The sequence below is a fragment of the Aspergillus undulatus genome (genome assembly GCF_047715775.1).
Source record: "Aspergillus undulatus strain CBS 261.88 unplaced genomic scaffold BDV17scaffold_60, whole genome shotgun sequence".
Lineage (NCBI taxonomy): Eukaryota > Fungi > Ascomycota > Eurotiomycetes > Eurotiales > Aspergillaceae > Aspergillus > Aspergillus undulatus.
In genome coordinates this window covers 117,006-138,441 of record NW_027396664.1, presented here as the reverse complement: position 1 = coordinate 138,441, position 21,436 = coordinate 117,006, and the positions used below count along the sequence as shown (strand labels likewise).

The 21,436-nt window shown below is 51.9% G+C and overlaps 8 protein-coding genes across 8 annotated transcripts; 3 read left to right on the top strand and 5 right to left on the bottom strand.

Moving 5' to 3' along the window:
* Positions 1-208: 208 nt before the first annotated feature.
* On the top strand, positions 209-4,303 carry BDV17DRAFT_300730 (ankyrin repeat-containing domain protein; the record flags this gene model as incomplete). The annotated part of the gene is made up of 12 exons (XM_073764121.1): positions 209-624; positions 674-771; positions 816-986; positions 1,046-1,070; positions 1,124-1,529; positions 1,604-1,671; positions 1,723-1,912; positions 1,967-2,303; positions 2,351-2,778; positions 2,855-3,031; positions 3,107-3,836; positions 3,915-4,303. 12 exons carry the CDS (start codon positions 209-211, stop codon positions 4,301-4,303), a joined length of 3,435 nt encoding a protein of 1,144 aa, XP_073611822.1.
* Positions 4,304-5,580: 1,277 nt separating this feature from the next.
* Positions 5,581-7,091, top strand: BDV17DRAFT_198971 (uncharacterized protein). Its single transcript, XM_073755237.1, has 3 exons — positions 5,581-6,402; positions 6,461-6,698; positions 6,780-7,091. Exons 1-3 carry the CDS (start codon positions 5,735-5,737, stop codon positions 6,960-6,962), a joined length of 1,089 nt encoding a protein of 362 aa, XP_073611821.1. The 5' UTR covers positions 5,581-5,734; the 3' UTR covers positions 6,963-7,091.
* BDV17DRAFT_273194 (serine hydrolase domain-containing protein) lies at positions 7,030-8,436 on the bottom strand. The gene has a single exon (XM_073758999.1). It carries the CDS (start codon positions 8,399-8,401, stop codon positions 7,220-7,222), a length of 1,182 nt encoding a protein of 393 aa, XP_073611820.1. The 5' UTR covers positions 8,402-8,436; the 3' UTR covers positions 7,030-7,219.
* Positions 8,437-9,979: 1,543 nt separating this feature from the next.
* BDV17DRAFT_284303 (glycoside hydrolase family 88/105 protein) lies at positions 9,980-11,140 on the bottom strand (the record flags this gene model as incomplete). Its single annotated transcript, XM_073760512.1, has 2 exons — positions 9,980-10,078; positions 10,130-11,140. 2 exons carry the CDS (start codon positions 11,138-11,140, stop codon positions 9,980-9,982), a joined length of 1,110 nt encoding a protein of 369 aa, XP_073611819.1.
* A 1,129-nt stretch (positions 11,141-12,269) lies between these two features.
* On the bottom strand, positions 12,270-14,414 carry BDV17DRAFT_284302 (uncharacterized protein; the record flags this gene model as incomplete). Its single annotated transcript, XM_073760511.1, has 4 exons — positions 12,270-12,361; positions 13,107-13,439; positions 13,575-14,205; positions 14,310-14,414. The coding sequence occupies 4 exons, from the start codon at positions 14,412-14,414 to the stop codon at positions 12,270-12,272; spliced, it is 1,161 nt and encodes a 386-aa protein (XP_073611818.1).
* A 195-nt stretch (positions 14,415-14,609) lies between these two features.
* BDV17DRAFT_294928 (cytochrome P450) lies at positions 14,610-16,301 on the bottom strand (the record flags this gene model as incomplete). Its single annotated transcript, XM_073762954.1, has 4 exons — positions 14,610-15,034; positions 15,091-15,693; positions 15,746-16,031; positions 16,089-16,301. The coding sequence occupies 4 exons, from the start codon at positions 16,299-16,301 to the stop codon at positions 14,610-14,612; spliced, it is 1,527 nt and encodes a 508-aa protein (XP_073611817.1).
* Positions 16,302-18,000: 1,699 nt separating this feature from the next.
* Positions 18,001-19,022, top strand: BDV17DRAFT_273187 (class I SAM-dependent methyltransferase). The gene has a single exon (XM_073758998.1). It carries the CDS (start codon positions 18,019-18,021, stop codon positions 18,970-18,972), a length of 954 nt encoding a protein of 317 aa, XP_073611816.1. The 5' UTR covers positions 18,001-18,018; the 3' UTR covers positions 18,973-19,022.
* Positions 19,023-19,698: 676 nt separating this feature from the next.
* BDV17DRAFT_294926 (uncharacterized protein) lies at positions 19,699-21,224 on the bottom strand (the record flags this gene model as incomplete). Its single annotated transcript, XM_073762953.1, has 3 exons — positions 19,699-20,007; positions 20,092-20,463; positions 21,111-21,224. The coding sequence occupies 3 exons, from the start codon at positions 21,222-21,224 to the stop codon at positions 19,699-19,701; spliced, it is 795 nt and encodes a 264-aa protein (XP_073611815.1).
* Positions 21,225-21,436: the final 212 nt, after the last annotated feature.

Genomic DNA, 21,436 nt, shown 5'->3' with positions numbered 1-21,436 from the left:
TGAAATAAATACGAGGCTGAGCAGGCTGGGGGCGCAGCAGCATGAATGACAAGGCATGGCACTTCTTCAATTGGTCCAGCGCAGCATGTCAGCCTCATTCAAGGTTGTCGTCTTTCTGCCCCGCACTCAACATGCTATATCTCACCAGCTCGTCCGCACACTTAACCTAAGTCAGACATACATACTCAACACTATCCCGAGAGGCAAGATGGTTGAACCCATCGGCCTCGTCGGTACGCTCATTGCCATAGTACAAGTATGCGGTAAACTGGTATTCGCGTGCTACGACTATCATGCCGGTGTTAGAGATGCACCGCAGGATATATCACGCATCCTAGATGAGATCTCCAGTTTTGGGACTATCGCGCAACAACCCATAAAGGTTGCCGACGCGGATAAGGGATCAGCGCTACCGGCACTTGAGGCGATGAATATGAAGAATGGACCGTTTCCAAACGCGCTGATTGAGCTCCAGGAGCTGAAGAAGCGGCTGAAGACGGGGAAGTTGTCAACATTTAAGAGGGATTTGGTGTGGCCTTTGAAGCGGGTGGAAGTGGAGAAGCACTTGCAGGCCCTTGGGTCGATTAAAAACTCTATGCAGCTGGCGTTGGCTGCTGATAACACGTGGGACCCATGGAGATAAATGGATCTCAGAGTGCTGATCCTTGTCTAGGCAGAATACTGTTGAGATACTGGGCAGTAGTAGGTTGCTGCCCGGTATGGAGAAGAAGGTGAATGAGCTGATCGTTAGCAAGGAAGCTTTGGAGAAGAGTAGGCCAGCCTGAGATTGTTACAGCAGTTGTTGACCGGTACAGGTTCCCGACGCAGGAAGCTACTGGAGGAGCTTGATGGCTGCAATCAACTGAACAAGTTTCAATCGGAGTACCGAAAATGCGCTCCTGGGACAGGTGAATGGTTGTTATACTCAACCCAGTACAAAGAGTGGAAGACAAATTGCCGTGGACCTTTGTGGGTGAAAGGAAATGGTAAGTCGATGCGCCAACGAGGAGATAATGGCGTTTGCTAACGATTGTGTTTCAAATAGCCGGGAGTGGTAAAACTGTCCTGTGGTATGTCAGCTCATTGGAGCCAATTTGAGTGTGATTGACGAATGTTCGATTAGTTCACGGTTAATCAACGAACTACGACACCACTGCGCTGCGGAAAGATCCAGCGTGTGCTACTTCTTTGTGGACGCATCCGAGGAAAGAGCTACGGACATCGACTCTGTGTGCAGAGCTCTGATCCGGCAGCTTGTCGACCAGGGAGGACCTCTCCCATCAGTAGAGTGGCCCTTTGGAGGATGGCAGAAAGTACTACACAAGGTGCTGAACGATTCAGGGTCCACATACCTTGTCTTCGGCGGAATCGATGAATGCGACGAGTACTCACAAGTTAGCATTTCGGATATGGCTCGACTCATCAAGGGAGTAGTCAAATCCTGCCCGCCAGGGAAGGTGCATGTTGCCGTGTTCAGCCGAGATCTCGAGCAGCTTCGCGCGGAGTTTGAGCAGCTGACTGTTAGCACTGTAAGGATTGATATGACATCAACAAGCCATGATATGCAGACAGCATTACGGCACGAGCTATCTACCCAGCGAAGGTTTGCACGATGACCAGTTCTCTGAAGCGGACCACCGAAACGTTTCTGCTCGCTCAGGCTCACGGGTCGTAAGTATCCGGCTGAAAAGGTATAAAAAGTCGCTGTTAAGCTTATTGCAGGTTCCGCTGGCTAGACTGCCAATTACAGGAATTAGGACGATGTAAAACGCCGCATGCAGTGACGAGCGCTCTCAACCGCCTGCCTGTGTCATTAGAGGAATACTATAACAGGGTGCTCGACAGATTTGAGGATTCCACCAGAGAATCAGTAAAGAATCTTCTATTATGGGTGACCTTTGCTCTACGACCAGTGAGTAGGTGCCAGGCTGTCATTTCAAGACCCACTATACTTCCAGGTCTCTAGCTCTCTATTGCAGAAGTGACACACGCCATGGCTGTCCGGGTTGACTCGCTGGAGGTGCTGTTTTATGATTCCAAGCTGGAGCCATTTGATCCAGAAGGGTTTATCGACTCTTGTTCGACCCTAGTGACAACATTCCAGAGTGAGGATCAAGGCGCCACTGGCAAGCGGAAGCTATTCATAAAGTTGGCGCACTTCACTGTTCGAGAGTTTCTTACATCGGAAGTCACCAAGGAAGGGCCAAGCGCTGTGTTCTTTATGGACAAGGACTCATCCAATCTTCTCCTGGCCAAGGCCAGCGTCAGTCTCTTTCATCACGCTGTGCGGTCATGTCCAGACGGTGACTGGAACCCACTTGCTAGCTACGCAGGGCATTTCTGGGTGAAGCAAAGGACATAGCGAAAGCTAATTGGCAGGGGTTTGGCTTGCAGGCGCTCCTGCAGGATCTCTTTGATGATGAACAGCCATTTTTCAAACTGGGGATGCAAATAGCGAATATTGACAGGCCTTGGGTAGGAGAGGCCTCTGACAGCAGTTTCCATTACACTGCGCTGTACTGTGCCGCTTATTGCGGGCTGGCACAGTTGGTCCAGAAGCTTATTGCCAAAGGGTTGTCACCCATTGAGTCTAGCGGTCTTTATGGCTGCCCTTTACAGGCTGCCGCGTTCAACGGCCACCTGGATGTAGTGAGACTACTGATCGAACAGAATGTTGATGTCAATGCGAAAGGCGGTGCTCTCTACACAGCCCTTTCAGCCGCGGCGAGCAAGGGCCATATGGGTGTTGCTGAAGCATTGATGGAAGCTGGAGCACTGGTTAATATGCCAAAAAGGGGATTTTTTCGTCCGAGCAGACCCTCTATATCTGTCTGTAGTTAATGGACACCTCGAGATGTGTGAGCTGCTCCTCAGACACGATGCAGAAGACTATCATGAATTGAAAGGAATGCCACCGTCGGCACTAGTTGCTGCCGTCAAGAGTGGGCGTATTGACATTGTGAAGGCGTTGCTCCGGTCTGAGAAAGTCATCGAGGGGCAGCGCGGGGATCCGCTGGCCTCGGAATTTGCGGTGGGATTTTGAAGTGGCATTGATGCTGCTCAACGGACGGCTGCAACTCATAAATACGTTGAAATACTTAGGGAGCTGCTTCCATGCGGGGTTCAGAAAGACGAAGGGCTCGGCTTCGCTGCCATGGCTGGAGACAAACAGACTGTCCGACAGTATCTGGAAGAGGGCGCAGACCCAGAAAGCAGCGCTTTCCGAGATGGCGTTCTGAGCTGTAAGGGTATCGCCAAGCCACTGGCCTCTGCAGCGTATTGGGGTCATCTGGATATGGTTCGCGAGCTCCTATGCCGCAGTGCTGACCCCAATGACAATGCCTTGGATAATGGCTCTCCCCTGGGCTGGGCAGTAAAAGGGGGTAACGTCGAGGTGGCCAAGTTACTCATCGAATCCGGCGCGGATATAAATCTACACTCGCCTCTGGCAACGGCCTGTTCTATTCAAAGAACAGATCTAATCGATCTGCTTCTTGAACATGGGGCGGATACACACGGTGTTCTGCGTGAGGCGGCAAAAAGGGGTGACGAGGAGGTCTTCAACCACGGACTGACGCTAGGTGCAGACCCTAACAGTCCAAATACAGAGAAATACCCTTCGATGCTAGCGCTCGCGGCCCGTGGGGGATCGCCGTCAATCATCAAATACTTGCTGGACCATGGCCTACAGCCTGAGCTCAATCCATCCGCTGGAGATATCTTGCCACTCCATGTTGCCATCTGCGCCAGGCACTCCCAGGCGGTAGACACCTTGGTTGAGCTTAGTGCCGATGTTAATAGCTCTCAGCAAACAGGAGCAGCTGAATTTCCTGATTGTTTAATACCTGTGTTTATTGGGCGGCGTGAGGTGCTGCAAAGGAATCCCGTATCTGAGACACCTTTGACACTCGCAGCTAGGTTCGGGACGGACGAGATCATCGACTTACTGATACAGCACGGCGCCATGGTAACGCCATCTACTCCTGACACAGTTGGTACACCTCTGCTATACGCGGTGTGGAACAAGGAAGTTTCCCTGGTCGAAAAGCTGATTACCAAAGGCGTCAATCTCAATCAACGAGGGTCGCTTTGGGACATGGACAACCGAACCTTCCCCCTTGTACTGGCGGCGGAAACAGACAACCTGGCAATGCTTAGTTTGCTTTTTAACGCAGGGGCTGATCCAAATGTACAAGACGCCGAAGGATTCACTGCCCTCCATATTGCTGCGGCCTCGCAAACATCCAAGCCGGTCACGCTCATTCTTAGCAAGCCAGGCGTTAACATAAACATGATGCTCTGAATGGTAGTGTACCATTGCACTCGGCAGCGTCGACAGGCGCTGCGGAGAATGTTATTGCGTTGCTCGGCGCTGGCGCAGATATTAATGTGCTGAACAACACCGGCCGAACGCCACTTCACTGGGCGGCAGCAATCGGTAACTGGGAAACCATTGAGGCTCTTCTCGATCGTGGAGCTGCAGTTGATATTCATAGTATGGATACTGGCCCTAACACCGTGCTGCATCTGGCTCATTTGGCTAGACAGCAGAAGACATGGGTATATTTGAATTCCGATGCCTCTTGGGACGATGAGAGGATTGATAGGCTGTGTAAGAGATTGGCGATACCGTCAGGTCGATGACTGGCGTAACCGAGATGTCTACGTCGGCAGTAGGGTCCTTGAATAGGGCGATTGGAAAATGACTCGTCCTCTGGGACAAAGATATGAGTGAGAGGGCCTATAACTTGAGGAGCTGTATAAGCGGAGACATGGCAATTACTGGCGCATAGAGAACTAAGCTATTCAAGAACAGCGTGGTGCTATCGAGGCCTCCTACCCAGAAGGGTAGTGAAGGTTCAGTGACAGGACGGGGCAGGCTCGATCTGATATTTCCTATCTTCTTAGACCCCATCGCCCTAGATATTTAAATCCTTCGCTTGCTTGACCCGATTTCCCGTGTCGCCTTTCTCTGTCCCCTCGCCAAACAAACTGTCATTAAAGAGGTCTTTGAGATTTCACCACTACCAAGGGAGCTTTATTGCATTCCTCGTGTTGGGGAACCCATCTATGCCGAGTCGTTCCAGGAGAACCTGCACTTTGGCCTGCTCAACCACGTGGTTCAGGAAGGAGCGTAGGGAGCAGCATCACACGTTTGAAAGCATCGATCGACAATCCTTGACATCCTCAACATCCTCATGAACATCTTCAAATCTTACGCTTCCATATTTAGGGGGAAATTCATGTCAAGCTCATTCCCCCTAGTATTCTCCCCACGAAAAGTTATCGGTACCCGGCATTCTCAAGATCCCCGCTTGTTAGGTCGGAATGCGATGGATGCTCAAAAGTTTCTGCTTAGTAGCAGAGCCCGGGCCAGTGGGCTTTACGCTTGTTTAGAGGTTCCGCAGTTGTCTCCCGATGTGTGAGACGGAATGTAACTGGCGATTCCAGGTTTCAGAGTTAGCTTTTTATCCCTTGAGACATAGTTAATGACTGTTATCGAAGACTTCCGGGCCAGTATTGACACCAACCAGGGTTTTGGTTCCCACGCACACAGCCGACATTCAATGGACATCGTTTGGTTGGGGGGTGACGTCGATACCACCCGCCTCTGCTACGGAAATACATTGCGGTAGTCTAACGAAGGAAGTCCAACTACCTTAACTCTCTCCGTACCTTCATTCACCTCTTCTGATTGCCGCCTCTGTACCAGCTCCCCTGGTTTCTATACACAATGACGCTGCGCAATGTGATATCACGCCTGACATTTGGCTTCGTTCAAGCCACTGAAGTTTCTAGGCAGGACAAGGCCTTGAGTAAGCTACGCAAGACCTTTGACAAGGTTAAGGGTTACGAAAATGTCGAGTTGGATCCGAAATTTGTTCTCCATTTGCCCGTTGATGTGCACATGGAGACGCTCTCGTTAGAGGATGAGAGCGATAGAGAAAACCCCTCGAGCGGCGAAGAAGCAACTTGCGGGCAAAGGACAACGAAAACAGTGAACGATAAAGACGAGAAACCAGCCTCATCGAACCTCACTGAGGCGAAAAGGCCCGTTCAGCAGCAAGAGAAGACGATTTTGCCTGCCGCTACTCAGGATGGAAAACCCAAGCAAGACCGAAGAATGGAGAAGGCACCAGCTGCTGCGAGGAGCAAGGACGGAAATGAATCACCAAAGCCTCCCGGTGATTATTTCGTTCCTTTGCCGGGGCAATGGATATCTGACCAAAAGTTGGATTACCCACCGGGGCCATTAATAAACAGCAAGACCGACCTCCGAACAGAGCATGCGAAGACAAGAAATCCGCTAGCAAAAACTGCACTTTGCTCCGTTATGTGGTATATAGAAGCACTCAAGAAGACGGGAACCGGGAAGGGGGATGGAGTGTATGATGTGATCGAGTATGTAGGCACGGGCTGATCGCGTGGATAAAGCTAACAGTTGCTCTGTACACGATAGAGCATCCTTTGACGAGGACTTCCAGAAACATCTTTGCAGAGACCAGGATCCCGAGTGTGGGATTTGCTGGATTACGACCGACAACCGCAAAGACAAGCCGCACACCAAGATCGGCGTCTACAACACTGCACGCGGGCTTTCAGCGCAGCTGATGCGGTCTGAACTGCTTACGATCCTTGCTTTATACTGCACCCGGCTGATAGATAAGGACTACGATAATAACCATCCTGTTCTGCCTGTATGTCCGCTTCTCGACCGCCGCCCCTCCCTCGTTTTCACAATCCAACCCCTAGTGACTAATAATACACTCTGCAACTAGTGCATGCTCTTCTCAGTGATGGCTCCCCTGCACGCCAGAATCATAATTGCCGAGCTCGACTGCCGTACCCGCAAGCTTACAATCCGTATGTCGCAGCTTCTTCCGGCGGCCCCGGAGGACACAGAGTCGTGGGCTAAGTTTAGGAGGTATATAGCGAGCAATATGACAACGCCCGCCTTGTAAGAGAAGCGTTGGCGGCGTGATAGATTTACGACTGTCACTCTGGAAATTGTCTATACCTTGGCAAGACGCCACATGCACAGGATGTTATTATACGTTTCATATTGCCAGAGGGGTATGTACTGAAAGGCCCATTATGTTGTCTTGTCTAAAGGCATTTACGCCCTTTCAGTATGTAAATCAGGAGGCCTGTTAATTTTAGCTTACTATGTTGTCATTATGCAATGCAATTCATTATCTCTGAGCTTGAGGCCGACACCCTACAAACTCGCCCTCCCCTCCTCATTCAAAATATGATAAAGAGCCCTAACATAGGCCTCCGCACACGAATTCCCCAACGTTCCAGTCGCCATGCGATTCATCGCGTACGTGAACGTCACACCGCGCTCAAGATCCATAATAGCCAGAGAGCCGCCATACCCGCCCCAGAAGCACACTTTCCCCTCCGGCAACCAGTCAACGCTCTTATTGTCCAATCCGAAGCCCATTCCCATTTTGAGCGGGAGACCGAGAACGAGGTCCGGGCCTTCCGCTTGTTTTTCGAAGATCAGGTCAATTGTTGAGGGTTTGAGGTATTGGTGGCCGTTTATTGTGCCTCTGTTTGTGATTATTTCCAGGATCTTGTTGAACCCCCGCGCGTTGGAGAGACCACCCATCGACCCGATCCCGCATCTCCGGAAGGCGGGGGTCCCCGCGTGCGAAGCATCCATCCGCACGCCGCGCATGGCGCGGATGGCGATGGCCATGGGGTGGTTTTTGTCCGGTGCGTGGTCCAGAAAGCCGGGCGGGAGTGCGGAGGTGGGCGTAGTGAGTTCAGCGATGCGGCCCCATTCTTTCTCGTCTTGCAGACCGAGGTGGAAGTCTGCGCTCAGGGGGGTTGCGAATTCATCGGCGACGAATTGGGGGAGCGGTTTGCCTGAGACGCGCTTCACCAGTTCGCCGATTAGAAGGCCTTGCGAGACGAGGTGGTACCCTGAGGCTGTTCCAGGCTCCCACCAGGGCGTTTGGGCGACGAGTTTCTCCGTCGCAAGGGGCTGTTCGTCTAACAGGGTTGAGATAGAGATGGGCGGGTCCCACCCGGGGAGACCAGCAGTGTGCGAGAGGAAGTGCTTGACTTTCACAGCGCGCTTATCGTCTGTGTCGAAGGCGGGCCAGTACTTTGCCACGGGATCGTCCAGGTGTAGTTGGCCGCGGTCGACGAGTAGGAGGACAGAGAGGGCGGAGATTGTTTTGCTGATGGACCAGACGGGGGCGATTGTATCGCGGGTCCAGGGCTGGCTGAGATCGGGGGTTGCGTATCCGCCCCAGAGATCGACGGCGGTTTCACCGTTGACGGTGATGCAGACGGAGGCGCCGATTTCTTTGCCGGATTTTAGGTGGTCGGCGAAGACATCGCGGAGGGCGCTGAAGCGTTGGTCGCAGTGTCCATGGACTTGGGCCATGGTGAGTGAGAGGGGTAGGATGATGGAGAAGTGCGGAACAAAGAGGGGGAGAGGGGCAGAAGGGATATAAATAACGAAACTGTCGCCATGTGGACTCATACTGGACCTCGGCTGTGGAGAAAGGGAACAAGTGGCGGTCGCTGTTCCTGAGTCTTTCCAGTGTTCCACTCATGGCTCTTACTGCCGTTCCTGTCTGCTTATCAATAAACTCTATACCAGAATGCAATCCGGCATCCTTCGGAGAAGGTCAGGTTATAGTTGATAGAGGTCGGACGCCTGACCATTCTCTGTCGTCTTCTCAACTCATGGGTTCGGCCGACGTTGTCAACTGAGTAGCGGTGCTGTACTAGGCTGGTGTGGCCTGGATTATTTCGGGAGAGCAGGGCCGGTAGCCCTAATATACAACCATTACGGATTATGTTGAAAGGAATAGGTGAGTGCCTCAACGTGCATTATCCTCGGCCTTTCGAGAATTCGACAGAGTTTCGAGTCTTACGAATGCACAGGCTGCCGCTACACCTTGACCCCAGGGAAAGAACGCTAGAGCGCAGTCATGGAGGAAGATTAACCAATAGACAGGGTCTGTCGAAAGCAGGAATAAAAAAGGCATTCCCGACCCGGTCAAGGCTCCAAATGGAGTCCAGAATGCGAGTTATTTTGCAGTTGCTCTCAACTTCCCCCTCTATCCGCAGCAACAATCCAGAACCCTCCAACTTGGCATGCAACGAGCAACCTTCAGGATTTGCTTGCGTTCTTTCTCTACCACACTAAATATGCAGACATTGCGCCCTTGGAGAAACGATTGCATCCCGTAGCATATATAGAAATGGAATCCAAGCTTTTCGTATTTCTGCACTCCTACCAAGGTGAGTTGTGATAGATGGGCTAAATATAAGTCTTATACCTCGTGTTCCTGCAGCCGCCAAATGACTCTCTGATAAATCGCAATCAAGACGTAAAACGCAACTCACGGGGATCTGAATCTCCGCATATACTAGCTACTGAGTCATGCGGAACCCACAAAATGACGTCCTTTAGTGAGGGTCGACAAATTCACCCACCGTCGCAATCCTTTACATCTAATCATGGCCAACCCTTGGACTTTACGTCCACAACAATGGCTCAAGTGCCGCGATGAAGGCTACTAGTAACCTACAGTCCTGCAATTTAACCTACACTCCTGCAACGCCGCCACCTACTCTCCTCTGAAGTGCCTGCGCATTCTCTGTCCATCCAGTCAGCGGTCTACTAGATATTTCGCCTGTTCGCCTCTGACTGTCTAGCCTGTGCTGTCTGCCGAATGTCCTTTGAGGTATCCATGGCTCGACAATACGCGGAGCCTATACTCGGTCTCTCAATCTACGAGACTGTACCCATGACCTCGAACTTCACTATAGTCACATCAAGACTTGCATCTTCTATGGGAAACTCCGTAGTCTTGAAATCTCGCAAAGGAGATATTATGGCTTCAATTAGTCTGCAAATCCATTTTGTCGCTATATTTAGCAGGGCCAAATCGCCGTCCTCCACGATGCAGAGCGCCTCCTATGCTCGGCATGGAACTTCAACTAGCCATCTTCACGAACGCTTCTTGCGAAGCTCCCACTCATACGAGGCCAGCAAGAAAGGTCCAACACCTCTGGTGTCATTCGGAACGACAGGGATGCTTGTGTAATACTGGTATTGATTGTTAGCAAGCTGAACCGTGAACATGGAGAAGAAACATACTTCGAAGGTGGCGTTACTATTCAACGAGCCAACCTGGACAGTGTCTTCCCAAGTTAATGTTCCATTCTTATGATATGTGACAAAGTCGTCAATGAGATGGTTGTACGCTCTCGCGGCCGGCCTGGCGTAGGTCCGTTCATCAAGGTAGCCCTTTCGCAAACCGGCCAGCCAGCCATAGGTGAACATCGCAGCCGCCGAGCTCTCAAAGTAGTTGCCTTCTGCACCAATATACTCCTCACTCAAGATGAGGTACCAACCATGTGTCTCGGGGTCCTGGGTACGGAGAATACCCTTCGCAAGTCGTTTGTAGTATCCTAGCAGCCGCTTGTACCCAGGGAGATGCTTAGGATAGATATCCAGGATCTCAATCAAGGAGACAAAGTACCATCCGACAGCTCTATTCCAGACAAGCGGCGAAGCCCCAGTGACTGGATCAGCCCAGATAGCCGTTTTGCTCTCGTCGAAGCCGTGGACCAAAAGACCGGTAGGTTTATCCCTTGTAACCTCCTCAATCTTATCCCACTGCAGCACAATATCCTCCCACGCCGTGAGATTTTTAGCATCAAACAGCGCCGTCCATTTCGCATAAAACACATCCGCCATGAAGATCCCATCCAACCACATTTGATTCGGATAGACCGGCTCTCGATGCCAGAACCCACCCGTGGGCGTGCGCGGGTGCCGGTCCAGCATCGCGCGGATGCGATCCGCGGCAAGTCGGTACTTTTCTTCCCCCGTGCGCTCGTACCAGTACAGGATGTTGTTCCCGATACGGTAGTCGTCGAGCGAGTAGTAGGTTTCGTTGAAGTCGACGAGGGACCCGTCCGGTGCGACAACTGTATCTTCGATTTGCGACTTGTACCAGTCCAGCAACGTCTCATTGCCGTAGAGTGAGTAGGCCGCTTCGTAACCTTCGTAGACTGTTGCGCGGCCGTACCAGTATGCTTCTTCGTGTTCGCGGTTGTTGAGGATCCAGGAGTCGGCCATCCAGGAGAGATAGGACTTGGCCATGGCTGGGGAGGCCACGACGAGGAGATGGGTGAGCTTCATGGTGAGGGTAAGCTGGGAGATTGAGGTACCTCTGAAAGACGAATCTCAAGGTTATCAAAAATTGAAATAGCCCGATTTATACTGCTCGGGTACCTGTTCGTATCGCGGAGGATATTGATTGCTATGGTACGAGGGGCCTTCTGCAGCACCCAAGACGGCCAATCTCATTTGCACGAATAGGGCTCAGGCGGAATCATGCAGGGCCCAGAGGGGACCTCTTGGCTCGCCGATGCAATCATGCCCTGTTGCTAATATCTTCTTCTTACTGGTCCCAGCAAAATGAGGATTATCTTCTGGCCGGGGAATTCAACCCCGCATACCTCGACTAGTGCTGTACAACACTATATTGTCGTCCATAATTTCTCCTGCGCGGGCTTGGCCACCCGGCAACAAATCTGCCAAGAATAGGCACAGCGGAGACGAGAAGGTTTCTGGTATACCCAACTAAATGCCGGGCATTGGAGATTCCTCAGTTCGCTCTGTTTTCGAGGCGGCCTTTTACAGTGGTGGAACAACTTCTGAACCCTAAACGACCCTGCAACTTTAATTCCAGACAGGGAAAGCTACGCCGGCAAGACTCCGACTAGTTATGTGTGAGGTTCATTTACATCTCCTGTTGACCTTCACAACCCCAGTGCACGTTCCTCAGCAATTGCACGGAATCTCGCAGGAACTCTCGACCTTTGCTCAACCCCCTCTCGGGGTGATTATAAGGAGCAAATGCATGCGGGACCGCAGCGTACCGCTTCAACGTCACCCCATTCCCCAGCTTCTTTTAGAAGCCCCGCATAATATTCGCCCTCATCCCGCTCGACGACGCGCCAGGTCTTTCAGACAGTGGTCCTTTGACTGAATATCTCATCAAGTCAAGCATCGCTAGGACTGGATCAGAAGCGGTCGAACATTGGAAATGCTGGGGCAGCAAAACAGTGTACTTGAATGGCATTTGCCATATCTGATAAAAAAGCGACTGCTTTGAAGCGACAAAGGAATATCTCTTATCACTCCACAGCCACTCAAAATGTCGACGTAGCCATTATCCTTCTCCGCGAACTGATGCAATTACTCTGCGCCTCGCAATGGGTTAATCCTAGGGTCGATGTCGAACGGTATTTGGTCTACACATCGGAGGAGGCGGACATCGAATCCAGAGAGGAAAAGCCCAGGAATATGATCGGCATTCTATTTGGCACCTTCATGCCAGTCGAGTACAGCATGGTTCCCTCGCTCAAACAAGCGCCGAGCATCGGGATATCTGAGAATCGTATCAACTCCAACAACTCCCACAAAGACCAAGCATCTGCATCTCCACAATCAAACTCTAGCTCGGGCCTCTTCCAGCACCATCAACTTCCTACTCGACCTAACCTGGGAAGACCTTCAGTACGAACTCAGAGTGCCCAAGTTACATCCGCAAACCACCCCCTCTCTACAATTCATCCAGTCCATGCTCTGGAAGCATTTCGGGATGCACTCCGGCATTCTTATATTCGATCACCTGCCGAGTAATCAATTACGGGCCTTTCACTAATGACCTCGGGGTTTTTTTTTCGAAGAGGTTGATGGGGATGGTTTCCAGGGTACTTACTACGTTCGATGATTTTTATTGAGATATAAGTGATTACTTACCCGTGCTGTAAGGATCCATTCTTTCTTTGACTCTTGCAGGTGAGTCGCTTTGTACTTATATGACGCGCTTTTAACCATCTTTACCCGTGGCTGCCATATCCGCATTCATGGCCTCCGTCATCATTTCCGCATGTCCGCATTCTGCTCATACATATATATCAGGTATATAGCAAGCTACATTGATCTAAATGTCTCCAAGAATTTGCGTAACTATGCTATGCACCATCCTCCTGGATCCCCCCAACCAGCCCCAAAACACTCCCCATACAACACCCCCACTGATACATCCCCTCCCAACCCTCATGTTCCTTCAACGCCTCCTGAACAGCACCAACCAACGTCTCCGACCAATTCTCCATCCACCAAGCGCGCCGCTCGTAATAAGCAAGTATAATAGCGTAGTGCATTAATATTAGCAAAGCCGACGGTTTACGTCGGCGCACCCGGTCCCAGAAGGGTGCTTCGACTAATGCGGGCCACCCGAGGGGCTGGCGCATGTCGGACGCGGAGGTGGAGATTGTGTCGAGGAGGGCGCGCTCGAGGTGGTCGATTGCGATTGTGTCGATGAAGTCGGTTGCGATTTTGTGGCGGAGGTGGGTGAGGGACTGTGTTATGCGGGTTTGGAGGTCTTCTGGTGATGAGCTTAAGGACTTAGATCTGCAGTTCGATTTCGATCGAGGTTGACTTTGGCCTCGGCCGCGGGATTGTGATTGAGGAGCGCTGGAGGACGCAGGTGCGGGTGCAGGTGCTCGCGAGAGTGCTATACCTGATGGCATCGTGAAGCGGCCTATTGGTTGCGCGAGAATGGTTTCGCTTGATAGCTCGAAGATGACTTTGTTGCCACGGACGAGTTCCAATGACGCGAGAAGGGTCGAGAGGTCGCCGGTGCCTTTGGGATTTATCCCAACCCCATTCCCCACGCCACTGGCAGTTGGAGCGCTTGGTAAAGTAGGCGAAGCATAAGCCCAAATGACAAGAAACAACCCGAACGTAAACAGAACATGGCTGTTACTGTTCTCGGCCGAGAGACTGGTGATATGCGCGTTGAAGAGCTCCAGTCCCAGACTATGATGGTACAACGCACGACTGGTATATACCGACGAGTCCGAGTCGTCTTTGTTCAGGAACGCCATGTGCAGTGCCGCTGTGGCGAGGAGACCATGCATAAGCAGGGAGCTTGATCGGGCCATTATGGGAACCTCAATCTGCCACAGTTCGCGCTGTTCCTCGCCGAAGAGGGATATTGATGTTGTTGTTGTGTAGTGGTGCATTAGGGATAGGTCAAGCATGTCGAAGGTCGTCGTAGACTCTGCAGATGCTAGTAAGGATGGTGGTATTCCACTGCTATTGCTGGGTGATGAGGTTTCATTTTGGGGATAGCCGGCTACAGACAAAGCCTGACTATGCGCAATATAGTGGCATGTCAAGTTTGCGCGCTGGCAATTCGCGCATGTTGGATGCGTTTCGTCGCACTAACTGAATGTTAGGAAATGGCAGGCACGCGGAGGGTGTGACGCGCCTTGATCCGACGAGAACGACAACCAGTACATCCAGTTCGGGACTTTCTGTGATATCGACGGGTGGGCTTTTGGATACCAGAAGGCATGTTATTCAGAAAGACAGAGGGATTGTATAGAGGTTTTCACAAGGGATCGCGAGGAAGAATTGGGTTGAGGGTGATCTACAGGTCTATACTGGATTAGGAAGGCGCACCCCTGTTAAGGTTCCAAGGTTTGGCCGCGGGGCCCGCGGGTTTCAGATTTTTATGTCATGTTTTGTGTGTTTTATGTACAGACAGTATTCATAACTCGATCTCAGGCTCTCTCCTCCGAATCTCCATGTTGGCTCGTGGTTCAGCAATCATGCCAAAGCCCCTCACTATTGGCTTCGGCTCGCTCGCCCCCTCGGGCAGTCTAAAGTCATACTTGAGCAAAATGTGGCAAAGCGCAATCTTAAGCTCGTTGGCCGCGAAGAACCGCCCCGGGCACGCGTGTTTGCCGAAACCGAAGCCCAGGTGCTCAGGAGAGGGAGATACAAGCTGAGCCGAGGTTTCGTGGCCAGATTGCTCACGGAGCTTCAGGAATCGGTAGGGGTCGAATTCAAGTGGTGAAGAGTAGACGCTTTCATCCCACTGGCGCTCGGCAGGAACGCACACAATCGAGTTCTTGGGAATGGTCGTGCCATCGGACAGCTTGAAAGTCTTTTCTGCCTTTCGGCTCATTGAGACTGACAATTCCGTTAGCAAGAGACTTTGGTTGGTGCAATTGGGAAGTGGACTTTACCGAAGCTGACTGGCTTCATCCGCTGGCTCTCCTTCAGGACACTGTCCATGAGTTTCAGCTTGTACAATGTCGTCTTTTGCCATCCTTCCGACTGAACAACGTCTAGGACCTCTTTTCGGAGCGCATCTGCCAGCCCCTCGTGTGAATGAATATCATACAGCACCTGGGTGAGCATGTCTGACGTGGTATGGATCGCAGCCAGCGAGAACGACAGTTGCGCAGCAGCCGCATCGTATGGACGACCTTTAGCACATGTCTCCATCCATTCCATTGCATCATTGTAACGCGCCGGGGTTTCGCCTCGGTCGAGTGCAGCCTGCTTCTCCTTCCTGCGTTTCTCCAGAACCGGTGTGATGATATCGCAAGCTTCCTGGAGCTCCGCCTGGACCTTTCGCGTAGCTGGGAGGTAGGAGGCAATCATGGGTCGCATGAACTTTGGCCAGAAGCGCAGGGCTTCGGCGGCCTGGAAGGAGTCGACGGTGTACGCGACTGTGATCCGGAGCCAGTCGGGGTTGCGGCAGATCTGGTCGCCAAGGAAGACTTTAGAGGAGAGCTGGGCGACGATGTCAAGGATTGTCGTCTTCAGTGGGATGGTGTGCCATTCTTTGCGATCAGGTTAGTCCCCAGCTTTCTCAACTCTAATGTTCTCACATACCATAGTTGTCTGTCCAGTTCTTCTGTAGAGCGAGGCTTGTTTCCTCAGACAAAGGTTTTGTGACATGTCCAAGGCTCTGGGTCAACTTCATCCGAACAGCATCCTGGACAATATCTCGCCCGTCGAGACCCTGCCTAAATGGCTCAAACCCATGTACCTCGGGGTGAAAGTCGTGTGCGATTGCTTTATTAAAGTCGAGCAATTCGTGGCTTCGGATCTCGTTGATATACTTCGTGCTCAGAACCAGTCTGTGACCGTTCACGGTGGCAATGTTGAAGGCAGGCCACTACTCGGCGAAGTCTCATTAGCTTGACGACGATAGTGAAGCAAAAGTTGGACATACCTTAGCGACCCCCTCTTTGATCAGACTACGCGCATTCGAAAGGAATCGCTGCTGCACTTGAGTGTTTCGAAACTCCAATGTCTGCTTGCCATTCACAAGTGGATGCGAAAGCGAATTCTGAAGGAAGTAGTATATAGACCCAAGCAGTAGGAGCCCCAGCACCGCAACGGGCCCGGTGCTGGCCGGCGAGAACGCCTCCGTGAGATAGAGCATTTTTCCCCTGGCACCTTGCGCTGAGAAATTGGAGAGCCCTCATGGGTTCCGAGATTTTATATGCTAAAGTGCCGGTTCCTGGAGACTCGGAGAGGAGTGCGGGACCCATGGCTCGGTGTCCAGTGCGTATCGTCGTATTTCGTGTAGGCCCACTTCCACCCCTGTTTAGTTGCCTCAGCAGGAAAGAAGAGTTGGCGATCCTGGGTCCGGGCAACGGCGGCGAATGGAGATCGTTGGCATCTTCGTCTCGATAAACGAGGAACGAGGCGCGATGAACGAAGAGCGAGGAGCGGCCATCCCCGTGAGGTGCACGTCCTTGCGTATTGCGTATCGCGTATAGGCTTGCGTTGCGGGTTAGGGCTACAATCCGCCGTATTGGCCTCGTAATAACACCTTCTTCTGCTAGTCTGCCGGTCTTTCTTACTTGAAGCATTCATCGTCCTGACCAGGATGTCTAGGGGCTGGAAGCAAGGGATGCTGTCAAGTTGTCAGCTCACCAGCTAACTGAGAGTTGACATCGGAGAACTCCACCTCCATACCACAGCGTGGCCGGTAGGACTCTATTCGTCATTGTCGTCCATACAATTAATCTAGCTGCGCTATGCTAATTATGAGACTGACGATGCATTTGGTCATTCTTTCGCGAGCTTATCTGATGTCCTTCGATAATAACAAACTTCCATGCGAAGCTCCGCCTCTACCAAGAGCTGCGATTCCAGCTGGGGAAAGGAACGAGACCAAGAAGTCAGTCGCTCTTTCCTTCTCTAAAAACGATATGAGAAGAGAATAAGAAAGCCGCAGCCCTTGTTCGGGTGAGATGAATTTTAGGCAGGAGCGCACCTTCTCTGGGGCTATGGAGGGCCATACTCGCCAACGAAGTCTGCTGCCCGTCTTCTCTTTAACATCGCGATTCGATCAGGTGTTTCAACTCTTCATATATATCGATTACAAGATCGACATCTCCGAACTACCTGCCCCAAGTCCTCCGTGTCTAATATTCTGACTTGCACATTCCTCCAACTATACCACTTCCACAACTCGATCGAAAGTCTGACAGTCTAGCAGCGAAAATCTGTTCATGCCGCGAAGTCGACTCTTGCCAGTCGATGTACCTCTCTGATTTTCACCTACGCCAAGACGCAACGCGAGTGTTTCATCGGTCTTCGATATAGGAGCATGGGGCATAGTATTTTCCCAGCTTTCCAGAACTTCGGATGTCTGCATTTGGAGACTGGAATCAGGCTTGATCTACGAAGGTGTTGCTCGTCGTCAGTTTAAGCTACTATCAAATCCTGAGGTTCAGGCGACCCATTCTGGATCACAGGCAACACTCAAATGCCTCGGATTGGTCGATGATGTATATAGTTGCGCAAACGAACTTCACATCTATAGCCCGGGGGAGCACGAGTCAATAAATCGGCATGGTTCGTTCGCACGAACTGTGGACGACGAAAATATATAAATTGGATGAACCACCATGAATTATTCGTGAGGACTTCCAGGACCAGGTCGATAACGTGCTTGAGGCTGTGTCTTCGAAAGGTGCCCGTCAAACAGCTGATCTAATCGGGGAAGGATGGGCGCTTTCCCTGATGGCGATTAGGGTCGAATCGCTTTCCCCAACTGGCCCCGGGACAATTCTGCGATCAGCTCTATGAATCTTACATGTTTTCCAGTTACTTAGTCGTCGCAGTACACATCTCACTCGATCAACACAATGGCCGCCCCCGAAAAGACCTTCCGCGACTACACCAGCGACCAGGGCAAGAACTACGCCCAGAACCGCTTTGACTACCACCCAGCCCTCTACAACCACATTATCAAACACCACACCGCAACAGGCGGACAGCTGAACGCTCTTATCGACGTTGGCTGTGGCCCCGGAAATGTTGCGACCAATCTCAGCAAGCATTTTGCACAAACAACCGGGCTCGACCCGTCCCAGGGCATGATCGAAACGGCGCGCTCGCTCAACAAGCTCCCCTCATCCAGCGCGCCGGCACCGGCGGCTCAGCCCACGCAATCGCTCCGCTTCGAAGTCTGCACAGCCGAGGATCTAGGCGGCAACCTATCCCCGCCCATCGCTGACGCTTCAATCGATTTGATTGTCGCTGCGACTGCTGCGCACTGGTTTGACATGCCCAGATTCTGGCGCAGTGCTGCTCGCGCCCTCAAGCCCGGCGGCTCCGTCGCCATCTGGGGCAGCGGCAACCTGCGCGTCGAGCCTGGGACGCCGAATGTCGAAGCTATTCAGAAACGAATTGACCAGTTCGAGGCGGATATCTCGCACTATTTCCTGCCGGGTAATTTGCTCACGAGAGGGTTGTACAAGGATCTTGGACTGCCGTGGACAGTGGAACCGGCTGTGGAAGGCTTCCCCAAGGAGCAGTTCTACCGGAGGGACTGGGACAGCACGGAGCAGTTCCTCGCGATCGGAGCGCCCATGGTGGACATGGGTACCTTTGAGAGGATGCTCGGCACTATGAGTCCTGTTACGCGGTGGAGAGAAGATCATCCGGAGACTGTCGGAACGGAGAACGATATCGTGAGGGTTTTCCGGAGGGATGTTGAGCGGTTGCTGAGGGAGGCCGGAATGGAAGAGGGCAAAGAGAGGATCAAGGGCCCGTCGCAGGGGTTCCTTCTCATTGTGAAGAAGGCATACGACAGGTAGTAGACGGATCTACTTTAGTGACATTAAGGAATATGATAATAGAACGCTCGATAGATGAATGGCAGTCTTGTTACGACGGACGTACGCTTATTGGTGCTCACTGCTAGGTAGTGTCCAGAGATCCCTCTTCGCGGCTTAGAGGCACTCGTGCCCTATGCGACACTGTAGCAACGCCTATTATATATTCTCCATTGACGAACTGGAAACCCATTCCTGATAACCATTCACCGGCAGAAGAACAAAGCATGTTTCGTCCAATCACGAGATGCTCAGTCGGGCCACCAAGCCCTAGCGGTAAGGGCAATTCCCAAAAGCTACACCACTGATTGCGGGCTTAGCAAGTGGTAGTGAGTCGGCTTTCTACCGGAAGGTCATGTTTATGTACCGAGACGAGCAGCATACCCTCTACCGCACCTGGTTGGCACATGCACATACAACTACTTCCTGTACTGGGAGACATAACCTATGCCGCATGTACTAATACTCCGTATAGTCCCTGCTCAAAAGAAGTAAGAGCGCTCACTGCGTCTCATATGTTTCAATGCAATGGTAAGTGCGGCTTTTGAGGACAACTGGAGAAGATGTACCTATCCCACCGAGCAGGTCGCGGCTAGTATGCTTCCAAGTCGCACTCGGCAATCCTATGCGCCATGGATTTCTGTATGGTATCAACCTTGCAGCGCCAGTCAATTAATAGCCACTGCACCTCCAGGTCATAGCCGAGCTCTAGCCTGCGTTGTAGACATTGTCGTAGGGCTTCAATTTCGAGGCAGCGTAGTCTCTAACAATACGACCATTGACCATCCAACCCGCGCTGGCTTCCTCATCAAAACCGCCATCATAGAGCGCAACTGTGACGACTATACCGAAGACAGTTCCAACAGCACAGCTTGCACTCCCCTCGCCCCCAAGAAAGACGCCAACAGCATGACCCTCGCCAGGTAAAGATGTTAAGGTGGAGTTGGATACGCACGAGGGAGGAGGGAGAGGGCTTTGTGAACTTGTCTGGCTATGAGCAATCTTGCAGCAGCTGACCTAGATTGCAGAAGGACTATTTCGGTAACATAATGACATTCCCATCTCAATTCCTTGTTCAGGCTTATCTACAGAAAACCATACCCGACAGCTACACCCATCGCCAACAAAGCCCACCCAGCCCGATAAACCTGACTCCCCCGCCGCAGCCCCAGTCTGATCATAGTCGATATTCGCCGAATTATTCCCAAACCCGACAGACTTCGTCCAAGTCACCTCATCATCGCCTCCATCACCATTCAACACATCCGACCGAGCCTCATCAATCGTCCCCAGAAATCCCACAATGACCCGTCCAGCCAGCGGCAACGTCTCATCATCATCGTCGTCGTCGTCACCATCGGGAACAAAATGACTCAACCACAGCCATCCCTGCAGTTTGAAATTTGCAGAATGCCTATCAAACACCAGTTCCAGGGTCGCATTGCTCACACCAACATCCTCACGGTCTTGGGTCTGTCGATGCAAAGTTCGCTCTCCACCACGACTCGACCTCTCGGCACGAACTCATGTTCGCTTCGAGCGGACGGGCACACACACCCAAGATCTAGAATGGGGTGCCGTCACCCCTCCAACCGCCGTACGTACTCCCCTCAGCGAGAGACAAGTTAAACTTTGGACCACTACTCGACGGAGACCCGAACCCCCTTTGAGTGGGCTCAATGCTCTCGAATACCCAGTGCATATCCCTTATTTGCATATTGCTCGAGACCATTTAATCGTTGAAATAGGCCGTGAAATTGCTATATGACGTAGAGAGGATCACGTTAACAGGGTTCTCGTTCTCGGGTCGGCCGTCGTCGGCCTCGGCTTGCGTTATTGCTAGTATGCCGGGGTAGGAGAGTGTGTATGTGTATTTTTGTAATTGAGGACAGAGTATGCTCGTCGTCGTAGTTGTATTCTGGACATGGGATTAGGTCGGTTATTATGGATGTAACGGTGCCGTTGTAGTATCTGCAATGCCAGTCGAAGGAGCTCGTTAGGGCAAGCACACACATGACCACATACTGAACGAGCCGGAGGACCGCAAGAATGAATCCATAGAGGGAGACGGAGACGTACGAACCCACCCATGGTTAGTAGTAGTAATCCAGCCCCGTTACATTTTCTGGACGGTAGTTTGTCTTTGGGTCCCAGTTGGGATTCTCGTCGGCGAACACGCCAAGCGCGACGAGCCCGATGAGAGGGAGCCGTCGGGGCGTGAAGATTTGGCGCATTATAGAGAACTATCTGGACGGGAACAGAACAAGATAAGATCAGGGATACGGACACATTGTGGAGGATTAGGTTGCCTCTATTTGCATGAAATTGGGAATATGAGCCCTAGCGCGGTTTCTCGCGAAATCTGGCGAGGAACAAGTATGGCTTCATTCTTGCTTCCTCGGCGTTGTTGGGCTGAAGAAGGAATGACTCGACAGATCCGAATAAT